This window comes from Dermacentor andersoni, chromosome 9 (assembly GCF_023375885.2).
Source record: "Dermacentor andersoni chromosome 9, qqDerAnde1_hic_scaffold, whole genome shotgun sequence".
Classification (NCBI taxonomy): Eukaryota; Metazoa; Arthropoda; class Arachnida; order Ixodida; family Ixodidae; genus Dermacentor; species Dermacentor andersoni.
Genome location: NC_092822.1, coordinates 109439723 through 109465683, shown reverse-complemented (window position 1 = coordinate 109465683; position 25961 = coordinate 109439723). Strand labels below are relative to the sequence as shown.

At 46.3% G+C, this 25961-nt stretch overlaps 1 protein-coding gene across 1 annotated transcript in view; it reads right to left on the bottom strand.

Annotated features, from left to right (window-relative positions):
* Positions 1-25961, bottom strand: part of LOC126527932 (sodium-dependent proline transporter-like) — a 38116-nt gene continuing 12155 nt past the window's right edge. Inside the window, exons 7-13 of the mRNA XM_050175770.2 lie at positions 23834-23934; positions 21930-22051; positions 15679-15791; positions 14162-14290; positions 7424-7523; positions 2666-2766; positions 1-12 (exon numbers count right to left, since the gene is read on the bottom strand). Of these exons, the coding sequence (XP_050031727.2) occupies positions 1-12; positions 2666-2766; positions 7424-7523; positions 14162-14290; positions 15679-15791; positions 21930-22051; positions 23834-23934 (678 nt within the window). The remainder of the gene's footprint in view (positions 13-2665; positions 2767-7423; positions 7524-14161; positions 14291-15678; positions 15792-21929; positions 22052-23833; positions 23935-25961) is intronic.

Genomic DNA, 25961 nt, shown 5'->3' with positions numbered 1-25961 from the left:
TCAATGTGCCAGCTGTCGAGAGGAAAGACTGCAAGAAGCTGGCCCTTGACGCACGCGCCAGACCTTTCAAAGGGTGAGACTGTCCCGAGAAAAGCATGCGTGCGATCGTGGCCTCATTGAAATGAATTGAGTTTATTTGCAACAATATTGCGGAATACCAGGAGTAATATCTGTTTAAACAGCTTGAGAGGACCTGGCCACCCTGCACACACGTCGACATGGTTTGAGCATTGCGTTGCTGGACTGGAAGACAAAGGTTCGATGCCACCATCGGTCACACATTGCTATAGGAGGACTTTACGCACTATGCAGGCGATCCAACAGAACACTCGAGGTGTGTTGAGCGTATGCGATTGCGTCATAGTGGGCACGAAACCGCAAAAAAGATACGAGGCTTCGAAACATAACTTTGGCAAATAAGAATGTGCAAGGTCACCCGTGACGCAGGCTCGTGCAGCTGTCCAGCCGTCACAACGTGAGTTTTCTGTCGCGTATACGTTGAGAGTTAGCGGTGCCAATTCCTGGTCTAGTTCGTGACCTGGAAACACACCTTGCCTGGAAATAAGTCGCGCACTTGAAGGAGGAGGAGGCGGTTGTTCGCGCGTTGCGGCCCGTCCCGTCGCTGCTGAAATGTTTCTCTCGAACAGCTTCGTCGAGGTCTAAACTCGCGTTAAACGAAAGTGTTACAGTGAGTGCCACTGGTATTCCATTGGCGCGCCGCAAAAGAACTGAAATGCACCTCTGCTGCACCACCCTCGCGTAGGATGAAGGGGTGAATTGAGTGAGAAATGAGGATGAAGAGTCATCAGTAAGTCAAACCAAGAAATGGACAGAGGAGGCCACACGTTCACAAGCGCTAATGTTCAACAAATGTTTAATGGAAACACGACAGGGAATATATGTGCAGGAGGTTAACAGGAAGTGTGCGTGTCTAGAAGTCATGGCCTTATTACACCTACGTGAAGTCGGCCACAAGGAAAACGTAGGTAGAGTAAAGCCATGGCAACATATGCATATCTTCCCAATAAAAACCTGCTAAAAGTTTGCGCTTGCGGCTCCTCTGTCCGTGTCTTGGTCTGCGTTATTACTTTTGTCGTGTACCAACCCACCCGCAGTGTACGTTAAACCTTGCCCGCTTAATAACCCCATTGCAAGGATTTCATTTAAAAACAGTTTTTAGTATAGGTTCCTCGGAATGCACCGCACACACTCCGATGCGTTCCTTGGAGATCAGAGAAGGTTGTTTCGAGAGTTCAAACACAGTCTTTATGCTTTTATTGCGAGAGCAATCACGCGGAACCCTGAAGGCGGATTCCCGACGTCGCCATTGACTGCGCCGTCGGCCCCATAGGGTTTCCTACAATTACTAGAGGGAGATCTGGCGCTGCGATCGCTCAGCTACCACGGGAATAATGGGTATTACACGTATTTGTCTGATCGTTGCGCTTGGGGATTCAGACGTTCTTGTGGCTTCGTTTGTTACGCTTTATCTGGGCCTAAATTGGCCTAAATGTCAAAGCAATTTGTACCTTTCTTTAACGCAGTGGGTAATAAGACTACAAGCACGCATAATCGCTGCTAACTGCAGCGGTTCCGCTTGTCCAGGCTCCCTTGGCCTAATTCTTTCAATATCGGGTTTCAGTGCTAGAGGTCGTGTGTTCCGAGTGTCGCCATCGGACAATTTTGTTAATATATATTCCATTATTTATAACGGAGTACTTTCTTAAAAATGATCGCTTTACGAAGTCACGAAGCCAATTAAAGCCAGAAGGACAAAGTCTAGGTAAATCCATGTACTACACATCATTCCCATGCAGCTCTCGTAGACACTGGCGCCATGGTTCCCTCTATCAATTGTACGAACTCTATGGTCGGCCCCGTCATGCTGTCACGGTATCGGCGCGCATGCGCGGTCCGCGCGTCGAGTGTTAGAAGGTCTCCACAGACGCGAGAGAAGCGCAGTGCCTTTTAGCGAAAAAAAAAGAAACAAGGCATCCAAGCGGACCCCCCACATGCTTCTCCCAATCGACTCTGCAGCGGAGCCGGGGTAGAGTTCTGTTTCCCACTATTGGTCATGAGCGTCGCGTTGTCGATTTATCGTCCCGGGCTGTCCGGGACTGCCGGAGACGCTGCGTGCGCAACGCTCACTGGCTGAAAGCATTGCTTCGGGCACTTCGTGATTGTCAGGGACTCGTAATCTAAGACGCCCATTAGCGTTCCCGCTTAGCAACTCTGTACGTGTAACACCGTAGTGCATGCACCAAGTCGTCCAAGCTGAACGGACACTGCCCTTCGGGCTACAAATGCTGGCGAAAGCTCAAACCATTAAATCACTTCGTGCATCACTGAGACGCGATGCCTGCAACGCCGGTAGGGGGCGCCCATCACGCTAGCATTGTGAGACGCCTAATAGCTGCCAAGGCGCTGCTTCTTCACCTCAGCATACAGTCACCTCACGTGCTGTGTCGCGCCGACATGCCACCCTCGAGTATTTCGGGAACGCCGTCTGAGCAGCGCGCCGTGAATCCTTGCTATAGCTTCTCAGTGATTCGTCCTTTGTGTGAAACTGCCCAATTTTTTTTAGTCTACATTTGTCCCAACCCTGCAACTGTGCTCACGAAATTAGTTAATTAATACCATTAATAAACATATGGCCTTTACTCACCGAGAGCGAGATTGGCAGCACCACGGTCCAGGCGGTGCGCAGGACGATGTTGGGCGTCATGTTCGTCATAGTCTGGGCATCGATGACCAGGCGACGCACACCTGGGAATAAGGGACCAGTGTTGGTAACTTGTCGAAAAAGTTGCTAACTGAGTATAGCGACTTGTGAGTCACCTTAAAAGGCGCTTCACCAAGCCACATAGCAATTGTTACGTGCCCTCTAAGGAGTGTTCTACCACAAGAATTTTTGAAATGAGTTCATTAGTAGCAGAAATGGAAATACCTGAAGTGCCGCGAACCCATGATTTTAGGAGGCGAGCGTCAGTGCCAACATAGACACTCTCTCCACTTGTGCCATGTTACGCTCCGCCTCCGACGTGAGGTATAGCCGGCGCGGATGCAACGGACGCCGGGGCTTCGTTCACCGCGGCGGAGATTTTGGCCAGTTCAGCGCTGTCCCAACGCCTGCTAAGCGCGTCCAGGCATGTTTGAATGCCACGTGTCTTCGTGTGTGTGTGTGTGTGTGTGTGTGTGTGTGTGTGTGTGTGTGTGTGTGTGTGTGTGTGTGTGCGTGCGTGCGCGTGTGTGTGTGTGTGTGTGTGTGTGTGTGTGTGTGTGTGTGTGTGTGTGTGTGTGTGTGTGTGTGTGTGTGTGTGTGTGTGTGTGTGTGTGTGTGTGTGTGTGTGTGTGTATGTGTGTGTGTGTGTGTGTGTGTGTGTGTGTGTGTGTGTGTGTGTGTGTGTGTGTGTGTGTGTGTGTGTGTTGGTACCCACGCTTGTCAAAGCGCGGCAGCCGGGGAGAGGAGCTCCCCAACTGTGAAGCGAGGAGGTCTGACCGGCGCCGGCCCGGCGGATACGTCGCTTCTTGTCACAACGTGTCCGTGCGCCGCCGTCACGTGCGCCTCTTCCGAGCCGTTCCTTCTTGCCCTCGACTCCGAGAGTATAAAAGCAGCTGCCCCCGGACGCCAAGAGAGAAGCTTCGATTTCTTCAGTCGAGTAACGTGGTCTCCCGTTTCTCCACTTCGGTCGACCTGACCGGCTGCTCTTTTGCGATGCTAGAATAAACAAGTTCTTCTGTTAGCAGTCGACTCATCCTTTTCCAGGACCTTCGGATGCTTCCAGCTGTGCCCCAGGCCGCCAGGCCCACGCTACCCTTGGGGCTTGCGACCCATTTGCAACACCCGTCTGGCTTACGCAATCGAAATTCCTTCCCTGCGTTCTCCCATACCGGAGCCGGAGGATCGCGTGACAAATACGTCACGGGCCCCGCCTTCTTTCTTATCTCCCTCCTCTCTCTCTCACACGTTGTTGGTGAGGGGCGCACTTCTGGTGACGGTCTAGTTTACGCGGTCTGCACGGGAACACCTGTTAGCGCTATAAGTCAGTGCCACAATCACGAGCGCTGAGGCGTTAGAAGATGAAACAGAATGGTCACGGGGCTGGAATACCGTAGGAAATGACAGATTTTCATTCTCTGCGCGTGCGACTGCACGACGTGGGAACAAGCAGACAAAACGCAAGTACATCTCTCTTTCTATGGTACGAATTAAAACAAAAACACGCACACATTCGGTCTGCATGTTTTCTTATTTCTCTAAACGTTAATTCGTCAATTTAAGCAACAGATTCAACAAATAACTGATCTTGCCTTGTATTATTCTCGACGTCACGTGTCACTATGAGTGACGTCACGGCACACCTAGGCGCACTTCCGCGATTGCCGCCGACTCTCGCGCTGGGAAGGCGTCGCCCGCGAGGAGAAGGGCAAACGGTGTTTGGTATGAACCTTACGCTCTTTCCACGGTGCGTATAGGGATGTAGTACTTAGTAGACAGGATCATTAGCGCATATTGCATGCGCTTGCCAGCTCAATATGGCCAGACCTGGTAACGAGAACTTTGCCTTCCTGGAATCTTAGTAACATTTGAAGCATCTGTGTTTTGACGACGTAAATAGTCAGTAAATTGCAATGATCGAAGTACTCAAGAATAGGTTTAACACCTTTATGCAATTGGATCCCGAGGTGAATATAGACACTTTCATCGGACGAGGAGAAAAGGGGGCGCGGCGAGCCTTTCCTCCTCTCTGGCTTGTTCGAACCGGCACGGCAATGTGTCGCCGGTCGCGTGCTGCGGAACGATATTTGGAGATGCTCGTTCTCCGTGAAATGCACGTGATGTCAGCTCATACGAGGTCTTCGAAGAACCATTGTGTAGCCTTTCGGCACAGCAGTAACTACAGTATGGTGTCAGATGCCTTTGAGAATTCCCAGAAGACTGAGCCAACCACGCATCCTGAATCGATGGAGCGTTGGATTGAGTAAGTTGGGAAAAGCCGGGCAAGGTTAGTGCAGCTTCCGGTGCGAAAACCAAGTTGGCACGTCTTCAGTAAATTCAATTTTTGTGGGTATTCAAGCGTATTATAGTTTTTGATCACTTTACTCATTGAAGAAAGGATACACGTGGGATGATAAATGGAAACTGGAACGGAAATTGTAACGGATAAATGGAAATTTTGGAACGCTAGATTTATACTTAGAGAAATTGGTTCACAAATGACATCAACTACAAGTTTTGAGTGCCGTGAAGAAATGTTATATATTCAGGGGTGGTAGTCTTAATATTTCTTTATTATTAATGGCATTTAAGCCATGTAATTTAAACAAAAAGTGGGTTTTCCCGTCCGTAACATGTCAGCATGCTAACGAAATTTACTCGAAATGCAACTGAGTTGTCTTGAGGTGGGTCTCACGCGGATATGAATGTGATAGGCCAATCTGATTCCAACAAACCGCCTCGTTTCGCTTCTGTCGCTTCGATGTAAGTGCCCCGAGCGTCTGTGAATGGAATCGGGCGCTGACGATTTTCGTCCTTGGTTCAAGAGCTAGCGAACCGAGCAGTATTGTTTAAGTCTGCATACTCTGGCTGTGTTGCGAGCTGACGTTCTGCAGAACGGTGCAGTAACGCCGTGAATTACGTAGACGGGGAAATCCATATCACGAAAGATGTTTTTTGCACACGTGCACGTTTTTAGACATGGCCTATTCCCTTTCCTGCGTCGTCGTTGTCCAAAGCGACGTACTGCCAACGTCATCACCGCAAGAGGCCCCTCGCAACCTGTGCATGTTAAGGTAAAGGGAGGGGGGAGAGAGAGAGAGAAAGGAGAAAGGCAAGAAGGATAACGAGAATAGGAAATCTGGTTTGCTACCCTACACTTTGGGAAAGGCGGAATGGGACCCAGAAAGGTGAAAAGTAGAGAGAGAGAGAGAGAGATATGTGGTAGATGTGGTAGTTTGCTGATCACGGCAAACTACCACATCAAGGGATCACGTGTGGCAAAATGGACACCAATCCAGGCTGCAGCCTGTTACGTAGGTGTGCTATTCTTGAAAACTGGAGCAGCGCCTTTGATGGCTGACGAGATCGGCATTCCAAAATGGTTTGTTATGCTAGTGGTTTGTGACCAAAGCGAGCTATAGCGCAGTAGCGAGCGATCCTTACAGTGTAGCCAGGACAGTCACAAAGAATGTGTTGAAGGGCCTTTTCTCGACGACATTCACAAACGATATTTGGGAAAGAAAATGAGTGGCTTTTTGGTTGTTTGTGCAATATTTCTAGCCAGCGTAGAGCGATACGGTAACTTTAGATTTCTTTTTTTTATATAGTATGAATTCCTGTCCTTAAACATGCGACTAATGTGTACATGCGGTCTCAATACAGACTCCACGAAGAACCGTTCAAAATAAGCTTATGGCGGGAGGATGTCGACATCAATAATAAAGTGAATTTTCCCGCTTTGCAAGCGTTGCTCGTTCGACAGATCTCGATCAGGTTCTGTTACACCACGGAACGTGAAACTCGACGGTTGCTTTTGTCAGGAAGTACATCCAGACAAGTAGATTCACTCCGCTGACGTGCGGTTCTACACGTATACAGGAAGTTCCCCCTACATACGTTTACGCAGACCCACGGAAAGACATCAGTCAATTACGAAAATTTATTCTAAAATGCTATACACTAATGACGTAGGAAGCTACATTCACCATGCAACATGCAAACGCGCTATGCATGGGGATAGAATTGCGCAAAACGAGCAGCCTATTGGTTAATGTGTATTAATTATCAGTTGATTGATTGATTGATTGATTGATTGATTGATTGATTGATTGATTGATTGATTGATTGATTGATTGATTGATTGATTGATTGATTGATTGATTGATTGATTGATTGATTGATTGATTGATTGATTGATTGATTGATTGATTGATTGATAATTTATCTACTGGGTCCAACTTCCAAAAGTAACAATTTTAACAAGTAACAATACATACGCAGCAGTACAAGGTGCGAATTATTTTGGCGACCCGTGAGATATAAGTACATCAACGGTCTTCCATTTCGCCTTCGTCAAATTAAGGCCGGCGCCTCCACGATCCGGAATCGAACCCTGGCCTCGAGCTGAGCAGCAGAACGCTATAACCCCCTCACAGCGGCTGGAGCGAAAGATGGGTAGACGTTGTGAACTAGCCATTCATTGTGCCATCTGACGACCTCTCCTAACCTTCACATCATTGTCATAAACGGCTACGCTTTCGACCCAGCCTACTTGGTTTCCCTGGTGGTGTGGCAGTACTATGATCATTACTTTCACAGGTAGTGTCGTTGTTTCGCCAAGTGTCATCTGCCACTCGGCGCGTCATTGAGTTGCCCACACCCAGGGGCAGACGGCCTCCACCCCACACGGGCGATTGCGCCTACCGTAGACCCTGGTGACGACCAGCACTTCGACCAGGTTGACGAGCAAGTAGAGCGTCCCCTTGAAGTGGCCGTCCAGCAGGTCGGCCAGGTACGGCCCCGCCTGAAGGTAAGCAGCGCACATAAGAGGATATATATATATATATATATATATATATATATATATATATATATATATATATATATGACGGTGTAAAGCACCCTGCGCTTGCAGTATTCTGAGAACTTCTGTAATATAACTGATCTGCACATCATATCTAGGCGGAAGTTCAAACGGAGTCACAAAGTCATAATCAAGAGCCTAAGCGACTGCAGCTTCGCGTATTGAGTAAATTAAAGTAAATTAAATTAATTAATTAATTACTTTAATTAATTAAAGTAAAGCTATAGTGCCCCGAAACTGCACAGTTATGAGGGACGTTGTAATTAATGACTTCGGGTTAAACGGTGACCACTTCGGATTGTTACACGAGCACCTACATCAAAACGCACGAGTGCTTTTTTCCTTCTTTTTTTTCTTTCGCCGTCATTGGAATGCTGCCACCGCCTCTACTAGGAACGTCGTGCTCAGAAGCTGAGCGCCACTGACGCACAGTGCCGAGTTGATCCTGGAGTCTGCTACCCTTGTTTTTATTGAGTGTTGCGCTAGTTTCTTTTTTTTTTCCTCCACATAACCGCTTGCCAACTGTTGCTGTAGTCAGCCTCCTCTCAAGGTGTGGCTTGAGATTCAACGTATGCGGATGCTATGCCCCCGAGCTACTCTTCCCCGTGCTCCAGTAAAGACGTCCGGAACGTCATTAAGTTCACGCTGATGTGGTAATCATAACGCTTGCCGTATTTATACGAATATAGCTTTTCTTTATAATGTTACCCGAAATGAGCCATTGCCGTATATTCGTGAGCAAAGCTAGGAGAGTACCGAGCTAACGGAGTTCCTCCGTAGCGCCCACGGAATCTGCAAGCGGAGATTATCCAGATGGCTTTAAGAAATGCAGCATATCCGAAGCACTTGATAGCATCGTGCACGAAGTCAAGAACGGGTTGTCAAGAACGCCTGCGAAGCATCCGACAATGACGACGTCTCTGGCAGTTGCGACGAGAATGCCGCTTGTGGCATCGAGTAGCGAGATTTGCAGCCGAGCTTACGGTAAACGAAGGTGTGTCATGTTCAAGTTTTCTCGTTTCCTAAAAGGGTGCGCTTCCACGTTTATCTATCGAATTATTTTTCATTTTTCGCCAAATTCAGTAAATAGGGGACGATTTATATACGTGTTCGGCCTATCGTCGAGCAAATACAGTAGTCGCCTGAAATATCGCAGCATCCTTGAGTTCCTATGCAAAACTTTTCTGAATATCACCGACGTCGGCGTTCTGCAAGAGCAAATAAAGATGCCACTCAAGGTTTTTTTTATATACTTCACTGTCAGGCAGTTCTAATTCTCAACTGAAATCGACCTGCATTGAACTTCTCGAGCGCAATCGAAGGACGAGACACAAACCAGTGCACCTGGTTCGAAGCTGTAGTGGGCTTCAAGATAACGTGTATAGTGGCGCTGCATCTGCAATGAATTGGGTTTCCAATGCTATCGTGCACTCAAGAGTGTTCGTGAGAAACTGTTTACCGCCAATACTACTTGACGAGCTCATATTTCCACGGTGAAAATGCTTTCAGGGCTAATTCTGGGAGTATCTGCCTCCAAAACGCTATATCGAATGAGCACCGATTCCTGCCTGTCTACTCAAAATATTATTAAGAAAGATGAAATGGGAAGCAGTACTACAACTTCATGCGGAACGTGTTGACATTCAAAAACCGGAATCGCATTACGATAGCCTTCAAGATCGGACGGTACGCTCATGGTCTCGAAGGTGCTATGGCGCGATACGGAATACTGGCGATGTGCTCCGCTTGCATTTAGGCTGGGCCGCTAATTAACTGATATTGGCAGAACTCTGAAGCTTTTAGTAGGATACTTTTGTAAGCTTATGGTTAGGGCAGCTTAGTATAAGTAAGCGCAGGCTTAGCAACCCAAAAAGGACCTAAGATTAGATGCAGGTAGCAACACGAATTTCAAATTCCCGCTGCAGCCCCACTCAATGTCTTTTATTTTGCAGCACCGGTTCGGGGTCTATTAATTATCAGTGCATATAGCATAGCGCCTGCACTTATCGAAGACTTCACCTGGAAACCGTCGGGTTCCAAAGCTGTATCCTTTTGGGACTTGTTTACGACAGAACTTTCTTGACACAAGCAACAACAACAAAAAAGGACAGGTCCATAGGTGTAAAATTACCTCAATATACACGATGCCATTAAGGTTCGCAAGACCCAGCAACGAAGCGTACATGGCAGTGAAAGCTCAAAGACAAAGAATTGCCAAGTGAGCGCACTTCTTTTTCCGTGTAATCAAACAACTTATCACAACGTAAAATGTGTACGCATAACTTCAGCTCAGAGCTCTCTCTGAAGCATAGGAACCTATTAGTGAAATAGTGCATAATAATCAAAGGCTTCTTTCATTTTCTCAAATTTCTACCATCCTACCATTCTTCGAGCCCTTAGATAAGTGCCACTGCGTATATGTGACCATTCTTAGCGAATCCTCCGGAATAAGTAGAAACCACTGTGTTACAAGAGCTACATAATCCCTAAACCTATCCTCATACGTGCACTTCTCTCTGACATGCACCTCTTGTCACCATTCTTCCCTGACAATGATCACACTTCTCTTTCGTCTCCGTTACCTCGCTCCGTCGACGTCTCAGTTTCCATCCACCTGATTTGGTGTTGGCCTAGCTTATCAGCGATGCAGTGCATGAAGATAAGCAGTGGATGACACCTCACGTTGCGCAGGATAAAAGTAAGCGCAAATGCACCCAGCGCAGTTACTTTGCACGCTGTTTAATTGTCCGCTTCACAAAAGCATCACTTCACATTTATTCTAGCATGTGCAATACGCTTGTATTTGTTGTTGTTGTTGTTGTTCTACATTCTAGCATTGTTCTCGCAAGAAATAGAGAAAAGCCACTTCACATCAATACTTGGGTGGACAGGCTAAAATTGTCGAATGTCGTGCTTCCTCGCGCGTTATTTTCGGTAAGAAAGAAGAAGCCCACGCGAGTGCGATTGCTTCGCACACAATAAAAGTAAATGTTTTCGATAAAACGCAGCTGTAAAGTAGATAAAACGTAAATTCAGCAGAAGTAATATTTTTTTTTATGTAACCAATCTTAGCTATCAGTTCACTAATCGCAATGTTCATCCTGTGTTTCCGCCTATATCTTCTCAGATTGCATTGTTTCTTTTTCGGTTTTTTTTTTTTTGTTTGAAATCCAGGATAACTTAGCTGCTACGCCTTGTACGCTAGATCCTACTTTGTTCTTTCGCACTGTTTGCTGTGTTCATTCACGTTTTTTTTTTTTTTTCTTGCATCCTGCCACCTTACGTGCTATGTACGCTGTAGTAGCGCCATTGGAATATGAACCTGGCAACGTTTAACGCTAGAACCTTATCTAGTGAGGCGAGTCTAGCAGTGCTATTGGAGGAATTAGAGGGCAGTAAATTGGATATAATAGGGCTCAGTGAAGTTAGGAGGCCAAAAGAAGCATATACAGTGCTAAAAAGCGGGCACGTCCTGTGCTACTGGGGCTTAGCAGAAAGACGAGAACTAGGAGTCGGATTCCTGATTAATAAGAACATAGCTGGTAACATACAGGAATTCTATAGCATTAACGAGAGGGTGGCATGTCTTGTGAAACTTAATAAGAGATGCAAAATGAAGGTTGTACAGGTCTACGCCCCTACATCTAGTCATGATGACCAGGAAGTCGAAAGCTTCTATGAAGACGTGGAATCGGCGATGGGTAAAGTCAAAACAAAATACAGTATACTTATGGGCGATTTCAATGCCAGGGTAGGCAAGAAGCAGGCCGGAGACAAGTCAGTGGGGGAATATGGCATATGCTCTAGGAATAGCCGAGGAGAGTTATTAGTAGAGTTTGCAGAACAGAATAATATGCGGATAATGAATACCTTTTTCCGCAAGCGGGTTAGCCGAATGTGGACGGGGAGGAGCCCGAATGGTGAGACTAGAAATGAAATCGACTTCATACTCTGCGCGAACCCTGGCATCATACAAGATGTAGACGTGCTCGGCAAGGTGCGCTGCAGTGACCATAGGATGGTAAGAACTCGAATTAGCCTTGACTTGAGGAGGGAACGGAAGAAACTGGTACATAAGAAGCCAATCAATGAGTTAGCGGTAAGAGGGAAACTAGAGGAATTCCGGATCAAGCTACAGAACAGGTATTCGGCTTTAACCCAGGAAGAGGACCATAGTGTTGAAGCAATGAACGACAATCTTATGGGCATCATTAAGGAGTGCGCAATAGAAGTCGGTGGCAACGCCGTTAGACAGGATACCAGTAAGTTATTGCAGGAGACGAAAGATCTGATCAAGAAACGCCAATGTATGAAAGCCTCTAACCCTACAGCTAGAATAGAACTGGCAGAACTTTCTAAGTTAATCAAGGAGCGTAAGACAGTGGACATAAGGAACTATAATATGGATAGAATTGAACAGGCTCTTAGGAACGGAGGAAGCCTAAAAGCAGTAAAGAAGAAACTAGGAATAGGCAAGAATCAGATGTGTGCGTTAAGAGACAAAGCCGGCAATATCGTTACTAATATGGATGAGATAGTTCAAGTGGCTGAAGAGTTTTATAGAGATTTATACAGTACCAGTAACACCCACGACGATAAGGTAAGAGAGAATAGTCTAGAGGAACTTGAAATCCCACAAGTAACACCGGAAGAGGTAAAGAACGCCTTGGGAGCTATGCAAAGGGGGAAGGCAGCTGGGGAGGATCAGGTAACAGCAGATTTGTTGAAGGATGGTGGGAACACTGTCCTAGAAAGATTGGCCGCCCTATATACACAATGCCTCATGACCTCGAACGTACCGGAATCTTGGAAGAACGCTAACATAATCCTAATCCATAAGAAAGGGGACGCCAAAGACTTGAAAAATTCTATACCGATCAGCTTATTGTCCGTTGCCTACAAAGTATTTACTAAGGTAATCGCAAATAGAATCAGGAACACCTTAGATTTCTGTCAACCAAAGGAACAGGCAGGATTCCGTAAAGGCTACTCAACAATAGACCATATTCACACTATCAATCAGGTGATAGAGAAGTGTGCGGAATATAACCGACCCTTATATATAGCCTTCATTGATTACGAAAAAGCATTTGATTCAGTCGAAACCTCAGCAGTCATGAAGGCACTACGGAATCAGGGTGTAGATGAGCCATATGTAAAGATACTGGAAGATATCTATAGCGGTTCCACAGCCACCGTAATCCTCCACAAAGAAAGCAACAAAATCCCAATAAAGAAAGGCGTCAGAGAGGGAGATACGATATCTCCAATGCTATTCACAGCATGTTTACAGGAGGTATTCAGAGACCTGGAGTGGGAAGAATTGGGGATAAAAGTTGATGGAGAATACCTTAGCAACTTCCGATTCGCTGATGATATTGCCTTGCTTAGTAACTCAGGAGACCAATTGCAATGCATGCTCACTGACCTGGAGAGGCAAAGCAGAAGGGTGGGTCTGAAAATTAATCTACAGAAAACTAAAGTAATGTTTAACAGTCTCGGAAGAGAACAGCAGTTTACGATAGGTAGCGAGGCACTGGAAGTGGTAAGGGAATACATCTACTTAGGGCAGGTAGTGACCATGGATCCGGATCATGAGACTGAAATAACCAGAAGAATAAGAATGGGCTGGGGGGCGTTTGTCAGGCATTCTCAAATCATGAACAGCAGGTTGCCACTATCCCTCAAGAGGAAAGTGTATAACAGCTGTGTCTTACCAGTACTCACCTACGGGGCAGAAACCTGGAGGCTTACGAAAAGGGTTCTGCTGAAATTGAGGACGACGCAACGAGCTATGGAAAGAAGAATGATAGGTGTAACGTTAAGGGATAAGGAAAGAGCAGATTGGGTGAGGGAACAAACGCGGGTAAATGACATCTTAGTTGAAATCAAGAAAAAGAAATGGGCATGGGCCGGGCATGTAATGAGGAGGGAAGATAACCGATGGTCATTAAGGGTTACGGACTGGATTCCAAGGGAAGGGAAGCGTAGTAGGGGGCGGCAGAAAGTTAGGTGGGCGGATGACATTAAGACGTTTGCAGGGACAACATGGCCACAATTAGTACATGACGGGGGTAGTTGGAGAAGTATGGGAGAGGCCTTTGCCCTGCAGTGGGCGTAACTAGGCTGATGATGATGACGCTGTAGTAGATAGCACTACTTCCGCCCTACTTGCGCACTATACTTGCGTCCCTTGCGCCTATAATGCGCCTATGTTAGATGTCCAGAAAATCGCGCAGCAGAATTGGTGTTGAAGAGGAAAATGGAGCGTAGCGATCTGTTACACCCTGCGGGATTGATTGATTGATTGATTGATTGATTGATTGATTGATTGATTGATTGATTGATTGATTGATTGATTGATTGATTGATTGATTGATTGATTGATTGATTGATTGATTGATTGATTGATTGATTGATTGATCTATCGAAAGAGACCATGCTGAAGGGCTACGGATTTCTTTCGATCACCCTTAGCATTTCGTAACGCACAGCTGCAGCCCAGAATATACGAGGGTTGTCGCAAAGGGCGCCGCGACAGCTGTCCCACCCCTACGCGCACACGTGCGCACACCCACCCCGGAGCAGAGCGGCAGGCTGAGCGCGTAGACGAGCAGGCACAGCGCCCCCCTGGCCAACACGGTCCGCTCGGCGAACGCCGGGAAGTCGACCACCAGCACCTCCATCACCACCTCCTGCATGATCACCTGCGCAGAGAGGGAGAGAGAAAGCATTCAGAGGCGAATCGTCAAGCAGAACGCCAAATCGTGCCCGTTGACTCGCAGTTACGCCACGTGACTCGGAGTGACATCGTTCGTTAAAGAGCGGCACATACCCAGGTTGACATCAAAGAGGGTCGTTGCAAAGCGACACGTGCCCAAGGGCACAAACCCAGTGGCAGATACCGACTGAGCCCTGCATATGCGCAATATTCGGTGGCGTCATTCTCGCGTGAGCTATCTACCATAGATTTGATCGTAAAGATGGATATTGTCGGATATTGCTCAAAACTATTCCACTAGTCAACTAAGATCAATATTTAGAATGTTAGTATATGAAACTGAGTTAATTACGCAGCTACCTGTGCAATTTACTCCTGGTTAAGAAGGTATCAACTTGGATACTTAACACACTTAACACGAGGGTGGTGGTTACGGGGAATCAGTATTGCGTGGCATTTTGTTGAGTTGCGCTAATGTCGACAAAACCTCACGTGAGCATAGTGTAACTACAACCTATATTCCTTTATTCTTAGAATTCCGCTGCAGCTAAAAAAAGAAAAATCTGCATGCGCATATGCCAACAGACGCGTGTTGCGTTATAATTTTGTTGGTACGCACTACTTGTCACGTGTTAGAAAAGGACGATGGAAGCTCACGAATAGAAAAGAGAAGTTTATATGCACTCTTGACGGCATTTTCTGTATTGCTTTAAGTGCGCAGTGTCATAACGAGAGACAATGTGAACCTGCGCTAACTATCAAATTTAATCGTACCGCTCTTGGTTCGTACTGCTGGACACGACGTTTTCCCCCAACTGCTGTGATATAATGCTGAACGAAACCTTTGCAATGTGTTCAATAGCTGCCGCCGATTCCTGACCAGCGCATGCCAGTTAAGACCATAATTATGAACGGCGTTAAAGAAGTAAAATATTAAGCGCGGTTTCTGACGGCCGCATCCGGACAACTTGAGCACCGCGTGTTCCGCATCGTGACCTGAACAAGGGCGATTACGTTAACCAAACAAGAGATTGAAATGTTTTAGGTTTACAATCCAACAGCTTCATACGGGCTGTTGATAGACGCCGCAGCGGAGATCTACGTATGCCGACCAGCCACATAACGCGCCCCCAGAGCTCTGTATGCGAGCCTTTTCGATTGACAGATCTTTAAATGCGGTCGGAAGGCGGCCGCAGCGGCCGGGAGTCGAACAGGCGACCTCGCGCTCAGTAGTACGTAGAGCCACAGCCACTCAGCTACAGCGGTGGGTCGAGGCTCGAGAGACGGCCGCAGCGGAACAGGGCGAAGTTAGTGTTGAGCGTTGAGACGCGCTGCACAGCCCTTAAGTAAGCGAGAGATGCAGTGTGCCCTCACCAGATCGAAGATTCCCGTGAGGAACATGAGGCTGAAATAGAGGACAGAGAACGACCGCTCGGGCTCCAGGAGTAGAAGCGCCTGGACCACGGACACGAAGTGGGCCTCCTTGGCTGCGACAACAGAGTTCAGTTGCGACAGTAAGAATCACGCCGCTCGAAAAACGCTGACATTTCGCGCACGACGCGCGTAGAAAGACAGCATGCGCACTAATGCTCAGTACTAAGCGTGCTCTGTATATGCCGATCAGTAATCACGACATTTCGTCATCGCCATGCGAGCACTGAAAGGAAAAGAAATTGTCACCCGTCCCACAAGAGCGCTTAGCTACAAACTGAAGGCCAAACTGGTGGCTCGTATTTGCATCCTATTTGAAGACGCATCGTAAAGCATCGTATTTGAAGAAAATCCATCATCGTTTGAGGATGGAGCCCGGCGCCGACGCCTTTTCGGTGAGGTCGCACTATACAATTAGAGCTAAACAAAAGGCAGCAAAGCGCGGAGAAAGTGAGCCCTGTGGACTCACCTACTGTTAAGAATTACCATACAAGGCATGAAAAGCGCACTTTCGCTCCTTACGACTGCCGAGCGGCTATTGTTAGCGGAAAACATCAAGTGAAATTAACGACTACATTTTCGTGAAGGCTTCTACGTGGGTCTTGCGAAATCGTTTTTCATAGAGCAGGAAGGATGCTCGAACTTCGCCGCAGTTTTGGGGCACAAGTCAGAGCAACAAGCAGCGTATAGGTCCTCATTTGCCGGACTTTTGTTTAGGTAAGATGAACCCCCATGCATTCGTGCGTCTGAAATAATTATTTGTTTGTTTATTTATTTATTTATTTATTTATTTATTTATTTATTTATTTATTTATTTATTTATTTATTCATTTATTTATTTATTCAAAATACTTTCAGGGCCCAAAGGCATTACAGAAAGGAGTTGGGGGAAAAAGGGCAAGGCGTGCAGCAAACAAAAAAAAATATTACAAGGCGTCTTGTAAAGCGATCTTGAACGTGTGGCCATCAGTTACGCAGGCGATTGTAGAGGGAAGGTGGTTCCATGCAACACTTGTTCTAGGAACGAAAGAGTCATTACACACTTTTGTGCGACAAGAAGGTAGGTCCACCTTGAAGCGATGATCGGTCCTTGAAGATATATAATGAGGTGGATGAAACATAGCATCCTTCAGGTCTTTGCTATAATAATAGATTTTATGAACAAGGTTACGGCGAGATGACTTTCGACGCAACAAAAGGTCAGGCAAGTTTAGGGTTTTCTTCATAGATGTGACACAGGAATGACGCGAATAATTCGATAAGATGAAACGTGCTCCACGATTCTGAATGGCTTCTAGAGTGAAAGTAGTCTGAGTGGGATCCCATATGGCGCATGTGTAATCCAATTTAGTGCGTACCAAGGTTTTGTACAGTATTAACTTCAGGGACGATGGGGCATCAAAAAAGTTTCGACGCAGATAACCAAGCATGCGATTAACGTTGTTCGTTACATATTCGGCAGGCGTATTCAACGAAAGATTAAAATAAATGTGAACACCAAGGTATTTATAGCTGTCAACAGATGGTAATGGAATATTATTGAGGCAGTAAGTACGCGGACAATGATTAGTGCTGTGGCGAGAAACTTGCATACTTTTACATTTAGTTGTATTAAGTGTCATGAGCCATTGACTGCACCATTCAAATACCCTATCTAGATGACGTTGCAGGTTGAAATAATCGGCATGGTTAGTAATTTTCTGGGAAACCACGCAGTCATCTGCAAGCAGTCGGACAGTTGAGGAATAAAGGCAAGTAGGAAGATCATTGATATTAACCAAGAAGAGCAGAGGGCCCAAAACGGACCCTTGTGGGTCATCAGATGTTACGGCAGAATTAGGTGAAGAGAAGTCGTTAGCCGTCACATACTTACTACGGTTAGAGAGAAATTCCTTAATCCATGCAAGTACATTGGGGTCTATGCTAAGTTGATTAAGCTTTAAGATAAGTAGGTCGTGTGAGACGGAGTCAAATGCTTTAACGAAATCTAAATATATGCAATCAGTATCAAAGTCATGATCCGCGTTAATAAACAAGTCGTTAGCAAAACATAGCAATTGCGTTTCGCACGAAACTGCTTTACGGAATCCATGCTGAAGAACGAATTGGAGCCAAGGAATTCAATGAGGTTCGAAAATATTATATGCTCTACATGTTTACTGGAATGGCTGTTAATGACATGGGGCGGTAATTATTGGGGGAATGTACGTCACCAGATTTATGCACAGGGACCACCTTCTCTATCTTCCAGTCAGAGGGCAGCGTAGACATCTGTATTTACTGGTGAAAAAGCTTTGACAATATCAGTGAAGAATAAACTTGTGTACACTTCAGCATTTTTGATGACATACAATCTGGACCGGCCGACGAAGACACTTTTAAGTTGACAATCGGCCTTTCGACACCAACTGCATCAATAGCGATAGAATCCATTGGTAAGAAGTTGGTTTTTGGTATATGCGGAAATACTGTGGGGGTGCTCTTGTGAAAATGAGTAACAAACACATTGTTCAGAACATTGCAGCATTCGCTTTGAACTACTGGAACATTAGATTGGATTAACTGAATCTGTATCCTGTTAGAACCGTTAATACTGCTCCAAAACTTACGGAGATTAAAACGAAGTAGCAAAGGAAGAGTTTTATCAAAGAATTCCTTCTTGACTTTTGAAAGCGCAGTACTGCATTCTCTGGTAAATTTTTGATATCAAGACCAGTGGTCTATTCTGGCTGGGAATTTTGCGCGTCGAAATATCCGCTTCTTTTTGTTGCGCATGCGCTTTAACGTGTTATTAAACCACGGAGAGCGGGTACTTGATGAAACTTTCCTTTTGGTGCGGCTGACACGTGACCACTCGTGTCTCACGCTGCCAAGGGTTAAGCGCAACAGAGTTGCTAAGTAGAGCGTGTTGGGAGGCTAGTTGGTAAAACATACTTTTTGTGAACACAAAGTGCGCTAGGGACGAGACACCCGGGTAGAGGAAGCAAGGACGGAAGAAAGAAAGGCAGGAGAAGGTTTATTGAAATCGCACAATGCTGCCTCTTCGAACCATGCCCGTGCCCAAGCCAGGTCATAACCACGTGACCATGGAATACACCCTCGCCAAGCCCCTATCTAAAACAACAAAATCAAGCTCTTTCTTGAAAAGGTACACTGACGCTTCGCTGACGCACCTATCTGGGCCATGTCTTGCTATCAAAGAAGCTTCCAAGATTTCACGCGCCCTTTGGTCCTTTGCTCGCCCTAACACCATAGTTGTGCCACAAATCTGCTTGCACTTCTTCACACATGACCTACAATGAACTTGCATCTGATTTGCGCTACCATCTTTTAATGAGTTAGAGTGTTCCATTAAACGATTATTATGACATGTTCCGGTTTGCCCCACGTAGAACATTCAACAGGCCAGCACCACCTCCGTTTTACATCGTACAAACATGCGTCTGTGTTTTGTGCCACATCTATTACTCATGGGTTTAGAAAGGCCGGGTAAACGCGACAACTTGCAGGACGCCGCAAAAAATCACGTCAACACCGAATTTGCCGGCCACCGCCTTCATCCCATGCGAAGCCTTATGGACATGTGGCAAAACCTCAAACTTTCGCCTTTCTCTCTTTTCTCCTAACTCAACCCCAGTGTCAGTGGTATGGTGGCATATTGCCCTCAACAGCGACTCAGCTTTAGCCTGGACTACGGCCTGCAGATAACCTGCATAACGGAGACGTTTCACCTGGGAGGAAAAACTAGCTTGGACCTTATGGTGACATGACTTGGCAAGAGATGACGTCAAGTATGACGACAGCATAGTTCGTCTCTTTAGATACGTGGACGACTTCTTAATCCTGCTAAATACTAACTCTGACGATGACCTTGAAGAGGTAGTGAACTACATTCTTCCGTCCTTCAAATCCACAGTTGACGGTTACCTTTGAATTGCCAGAGAATACTTGTTTGCAGTTTTTAGACATAAGGCTGTTCATTGATGATAAGGACCACCTATGTTGGGCGTACTCGCCTCGTTCAAGTAAGGCACTTCTGCCATTCGATTTCTGTCAGTAGAAGCTGGTAAAGAGCAGCATTGTGGTGTCATGCTTGAGGTCATTTCTTGCCAAGTTAAGTCACCATAAGGTCGTCCGATCCAAGCTAGTTTTTTCTCCCAGGTGAAACGTCTCCGTTACGCAGGTTTTCCGTGGGCCCTACTCCAGGCTATAGCAGAGTCGCTACCGACAGCCACATTCCACCATACCACGGTCAGTAAGGGTTGAGTTAGGAGAAAAGAAAGAGAGGCGAAAGTTTGAGTATGTCATATGTCCATAAGGTTTAGCTTTGGATGAAGAGGGTGGCCGGAAAATTCGGTGTTGACGTGATTTTTTCAGCGCCCTGCAAGTGGTCGCGTTTATGCGTCCTTTCCAACGTAGCTAAACCCAAGTCTGATGGATGTGGCATAAAACACAGACGCACGTTTGATGTAGAACAGATGTGGTGTACGAGTTTCCGCTGACCTGTGGAATGTTCTATGTGGGGCAAAGCGGAACATGTATTAACAATCGTTTAATGGAGCACTCTAACTCATTAAATGATGACAGCCAAAAGCACCTGTCAATTCATTGTAGGTCAGATGTAAAGAAGTGCAAGCCGATTTGTGACAAAACGAAGGTGAGGGCGAGCAAAGGACCAAAGGGCACGTGAAATCTTGGAAGCTTCCTTGACAGCAAGACATGGCCCAGATAGATTCCTCAGCGAACCGTCAGTGTATCTTTTCAAGAAAGAGCTTGGTTTTTAAATGTAGATAGGTGCTCGGGGAGGGTGTGTTCCAGGGTCACACGGTTATGATCTGGCTTGGGCACGCGCATGGTTCTAAGAGGCAACATTGCGTGATTTCAATAAACCACTTGTTAGTCTGCATTCCTCCTGTCTTCTTTTACCTCGGTGTCTCGTCCCTAGCGCAGTTTAAGTTCACAAAATAGATTTACTAAGATCGCTAGAAGTAAATCTGGCACTATTGTCTCCGCCGCTGTCAATACAGCGCTTCAACTGCCGTATGAACGGTCAAGCGGCCCACTTGAACGCTATCTCTAAAAAAAAAAAAAGAGGGAGCACGGGCCTACGCCGCAATAACGCCACGCATGGCCATACCACATACGCGCTCCATGTGCTACATAAGATGCTGTCGCTAGGCAACGCTGGCCCAATCAGCAGCCGGCCGCTTGATTGCACTCCATAGTCATCAACAAGCGAAGTACGCAGACGAGGCTCCTCCCGCCATAAAAGCGTGATGCGGCTGCCCTTTATTCCTCTGTGCCCAAAGAAATTTCCCTCCCAATCTATCCTGGCACGAAGGGGAGGAGCCCATATGGTTCAGCAACAGTGAGCACGCCGTGGTCAGGCACAGGACACGCAAACAGCCACTGCATTCAAGTGTGGGGACGAAGAAGACAGTTCACTACACACAGGAGTAGCTTGAAAAGTGGATTAGGATGGAAGTTCACTGAGGTTGCGCACAAAGTACCTGCTCGCCAAGAGGCGTCCTGGGTTTGACTCCGACCGGGAGCAAGTTGTCTCGTTCACTTTTATTTCCCTTTACCTTATATGATTAATTTTTCATGCACTTTTCTTGGCTTTATTATTTAGCGGGCTCATGAGGTTGGAATTAACAAAATATGAGCCACTCGCTTCCACTACTCTACGTTCAGGAGCTTTTTTTTTTAATAAGGTTACTCTTCGGGCAATATCTTATATTTTGGCGGGGGGGGGGGGGGGGGGGGGGCTTTTTGGTACTTTGTTAAGACGAACCACAGATTTTAAGTAGTAACCGAAGGACGAATAACAATAAAATAGCAAGCTAAGTGGCACCAGCCACAGCCACGTGTCAAGAGGGATACTCATGAAAACCTGCCAATCATCCTGGACACGCGGCCGATACCACCGCTTTAACGCAAAGAATTTGAAGCGAGTGTGTAACAGGAGCTGCTACCCTCAGCCCTTCAACATAAACAGGTGCTGCCTAAATGCGCAACAGCGAGTGTTGAAAAAAAGTATACGCAAACGCTCTGTGCTCAGATTCGCGTCACTAACAAGGTTGTACGTTATTAGTGATGCGAACGGGTTTGCATGTGACGAAACAGACAGCTGCACTGGTGTCGGCGGTGGTGCCAGTGAAGAGAATGCGCCAACACAGCCAGGCCCGACTCACGCTCGAAGTAAGCGTCCAACTCGGTGTCCGTTCTCTCCGAGACGAGGAAGAGGAGGAGGAAGACCATGGCCGTCGACATGAGCGTTGTCACGAAGTTTGTCCACGCAAGGATGGGCGCCACACTGCGCAGAAAGCCAGAGTCCACACGTTGGCAAAATTTTAGCCTTCTCCTCGGCCATCTCCCAGGACACCTGAATAAGCAGCTTTCAGACATAGGAGCCAAAGCTCCTTACACATGCGAATAACCAGCAGGTAACCGCTGGGCATGAGCGTAACGTAAACCACGTCTTGGATCTTGCCGACTGCGGTTACACGTTGAGCTTGTTAACGGGTTGTCAGAGAGACATACAGCTTCTTGCGGATATATGTGTAACGAACGGTGATCTTCGAGAAGTCATTTCTATTTATCTGTTTTTTTTTCCTTTTTTTTTTTTTTTTTTTTGCTCACAGTATATGATTTTCATGGCGCTGGATACGAAAGGCGGCGTCAACGGTCAACTAGACATCCACCACCACAAGCGACGCATTCAGTGTGAAACGCAACTGCACTGAAGACCGAAATACAACATAACTTTGTTCTAGAATATACAATTTAGAAAATACAGGTTAAGCTAGAAAATGCAGTATCAGTTTAAAAAATACCGGTCTTCACAATGTTTCATCCTGCGAGCTATCTGCCGGTCACAATACAGGCTATAATTTAATTTACTAAGGCAGGTGAGTAGCAATACTATAGGAGAGTGCTCAAAATGGGAAACAGGTACATATAAAAACATGGCGATAACCAAAGCGAAAGGGAAGACACATGCTTCCATAATAAATCAGATCGTTACGAAGCTTCTACGCATATGAAGTCGTAGGAGCAGTACGGCAAGTGGAAATGATTCCCGGACTTAGGTCGGATAATTCGGTGTTGTGCATGAAATTCGAAGTGCAGTCAGGACTGGTGATTGTAGGCCTGCTCGAAAGTTAGGCCAGGAACACAGAAAAAAAAAACATAAGCGAAGCAGTCAAGGGAGAAATGGGCTGGGTGTCATTTTATGTGCGGCAGACTGAGAACAAAATCTGCTTCGAAAGACCGCTGCAGAATATAAACGAAAATTGATGAGCGGCTAGCTTATTTACATACCTGCAAAGAAAAAATGTTATCTAAGAAGAAAGGAAAACAACTTGGAAACTATAATCAGTAAATACAGGAAGGAGAAGAAGGCAAACGCCCGATTTAGTTGGTCATATCCGTACGAAACCAGCAGTTAATGAAGCAAAGAAAATCATAGGGAAATTATTTGTTTGTTAGTGTTGTTTTGTTTTATTGAAGTGTACAACTGACAAGGTAAAGAATAATGAAAGTGTGCGAAAGGAGGACTTCCCGCCGGTGTGAGCCGAACCCACACCTTCCGCATAATGCGTGCGTTGCTCTACCAATTCAGCGACGGAAGCGGCTATTCCCGCGACCACATTCTTGGCTAGAGTTGTGTGCTGTCTGATGTGCCTTTCTGTGCGTCCATCGTTCTGCCTGCGCTACAACAAAGTGGCCGGGTTGAGAGTTTAGTCAGAGATGCAGAAACACTGCAATGGGTGGAAAACACGGAAAGGAAGCCAGCTTGGAACTACGTCGAAAAGCAACAATGAAATAAAACATTTCATGATAACTCAAAGGGATGTTCACATTTTTCTAAGCCAGATCAGGGTGTCTGAGAGCGTACAGCTATCAGAAAAAAAGATTTATGCAGACAAGTTATGCCTAGCGTATAGGAATGATGCACACTGCAGCCATTCAGTGTATTTTGGTATATGTTCAGACAATGACAACTTTCTTTCAGAGAAACCATTATGGGTTTCCTTCGTGCTAATTTCAGGTAGGTGACAATTTTCCACTTTCGAGATATAAGAAAAGCACATACTAGCGCACGTCGCTGAAGAACTTGTTCCAGCTGGCGAGACGCAAGAAGGACCGGGAGCAGCCCACGCTGTACAGACTCTGCTCCGTGGCTACCTTCCAGGACTGCGAAAAAGCACAGCTCAGGCGTTCGCGAGGCTTCTCTCGTGCACTTATTTCGAAAATGTTAAAGCAGTCGGTCACTTGGGGGACCGAAGGCAGCTTTGCATTCTCATGAGGCCTAACAACAAAACACTATGTGCAAATCAATTGCGCGGAACACCGCAAGGTGGAGGGAAAGTTGTCGTCCACCCAACTGTAACTTCATAGTCATCATCATCATCATCTGCCTGGTTACGCCCACTGCAGGGCAAAGGCCTCTCCGATACTTCTCCAACTACCCCGGTCATGTACTAATTGTGGCCATGTAGTTCCTGCAAACTTCTTAATGTCATCCGCCCACCTAACTTTCTGCCACCCCCTGATACGCTTCCCTTCCCTTGGAATCTAGTCCGTAACCCTTAATGACCATCGGTTATCTTCCCTCCTCATTACATGTCCTGCCCATGCCCATTTCTTTTTCTTGATTTCAACTAAGATGTCATGAACTCGCGTTTGTTCCCTGACCCAATCTGCTCGTTTCTTATCCCTTAACGTTACACCCATCATTCTTCTTTCCATAGCTCGTTGCGTCGTCCACAATTTAAACAGAACCCTTTTCGTAAGCCTCCAGGTTTCTGCCCCGTAGGTGAGTACTGGTAAGACACAGCTGTTATACACTTTTCTCTTGAGGGTTAATGGCAACCTGCTGTACATGATCTGAGAATACCTGCCAAAACGCACCCCAGCCCATATTTATTCTTCTGATTATTTCAGTCTCATGATCCGGATCCGCGGTCACTACCTGCCCTAAGTAGATGTATTCCCTTACCACTTCGAGTGCCTCGCTACCTATCGTAAACTGTTGTTCTCTACCGAGACTGTTAAACATTACTTTAGTTTTCTGCAGACTAATTTTTAGACCCACCCTTCTGCTTTGCCTCTCCAGATCAGTGAGCATGCATTGCAATTGGTCCCCTCACTTACTAAGCAAGGCAATATCATCAGCGAATCACAAGTTACTAAGCTCTTCTCCATTAACCATTAACTTTTATCCTCAATTCTTTCCAATCCAGGTCTCTGAATACCTCCTGTAAACATGCTGTGAATAGCATTGAAGAGGTCGTATCTCCCTGCCTGACTCATTTCTTTATTGGGATTTTGTTGCCTTCTTTATGTAGGACTACGGTGGCTGCGGAGCCGCTATAGATATCTTTCTGTATTTTTACATACGGCTCGTCTACACCCTGATTCCGTAATGCCTCCATGACTGCTGAGGTTTCGACTGAATCAAACGCTTTCTCGTAATCAATGAAAGCTATATATCACTGACTGTAACATGAAGCAACAAAAGAAAGACATGGAAATTTCTCGGCAAGAAAGCTTCGCAGTTGAAGAAAGCTTCGTCCTCGTTCGAACCCGGGACCAACTCACTTCCGGGACGGTGGCTCTGCCGTCTGAGCTAACCACGAAGCTAGCAGATCACAGCCCGAGGGTGAATTAATCAACAATTCGAAGAACAGGGGCACTAAATATGGCAAATCAGCCCTGCGAAAGACCGCAAGGTGGATTTTCCATTGCATGGACCTTCCTCCACCTTGCGCGCTTTGGCACAACTGATTTGTCATATTCAATGTCACTGCGCTTCGAATTGTCGAATAATTCGTCCTCACTCTGAGGTCTGCTAGCTTCCTGTGTAGCTCCCAGTAGAGCGACCGTCCCGGAAATGCGTTGGTTGCGGGCTCAATCCCCGGACAAAATATTTTTTTTTTCATGTACAAAGCTTTCTTTCGGAGAAATTCATGTTTGCTGCCTTTGTAGCTTCGTACTAAAATTTGTGACAATTTTCCCTCTCCGCACATAATATGCCGGGCAGTGGGTTTCACATTTTATAGTTAATTGGATTTATTTAACTTAGATAATGGTAGCAGCCACATGGGCATGGATGTCTCGACTGTTAGCGGGAGCTCGGGCTGACCATCAGTTGGCTGGCATAGTAACCGAAGCTCAGTCATAATTACTCACATAATGTATTACTTTTAACTTGGGAGCCA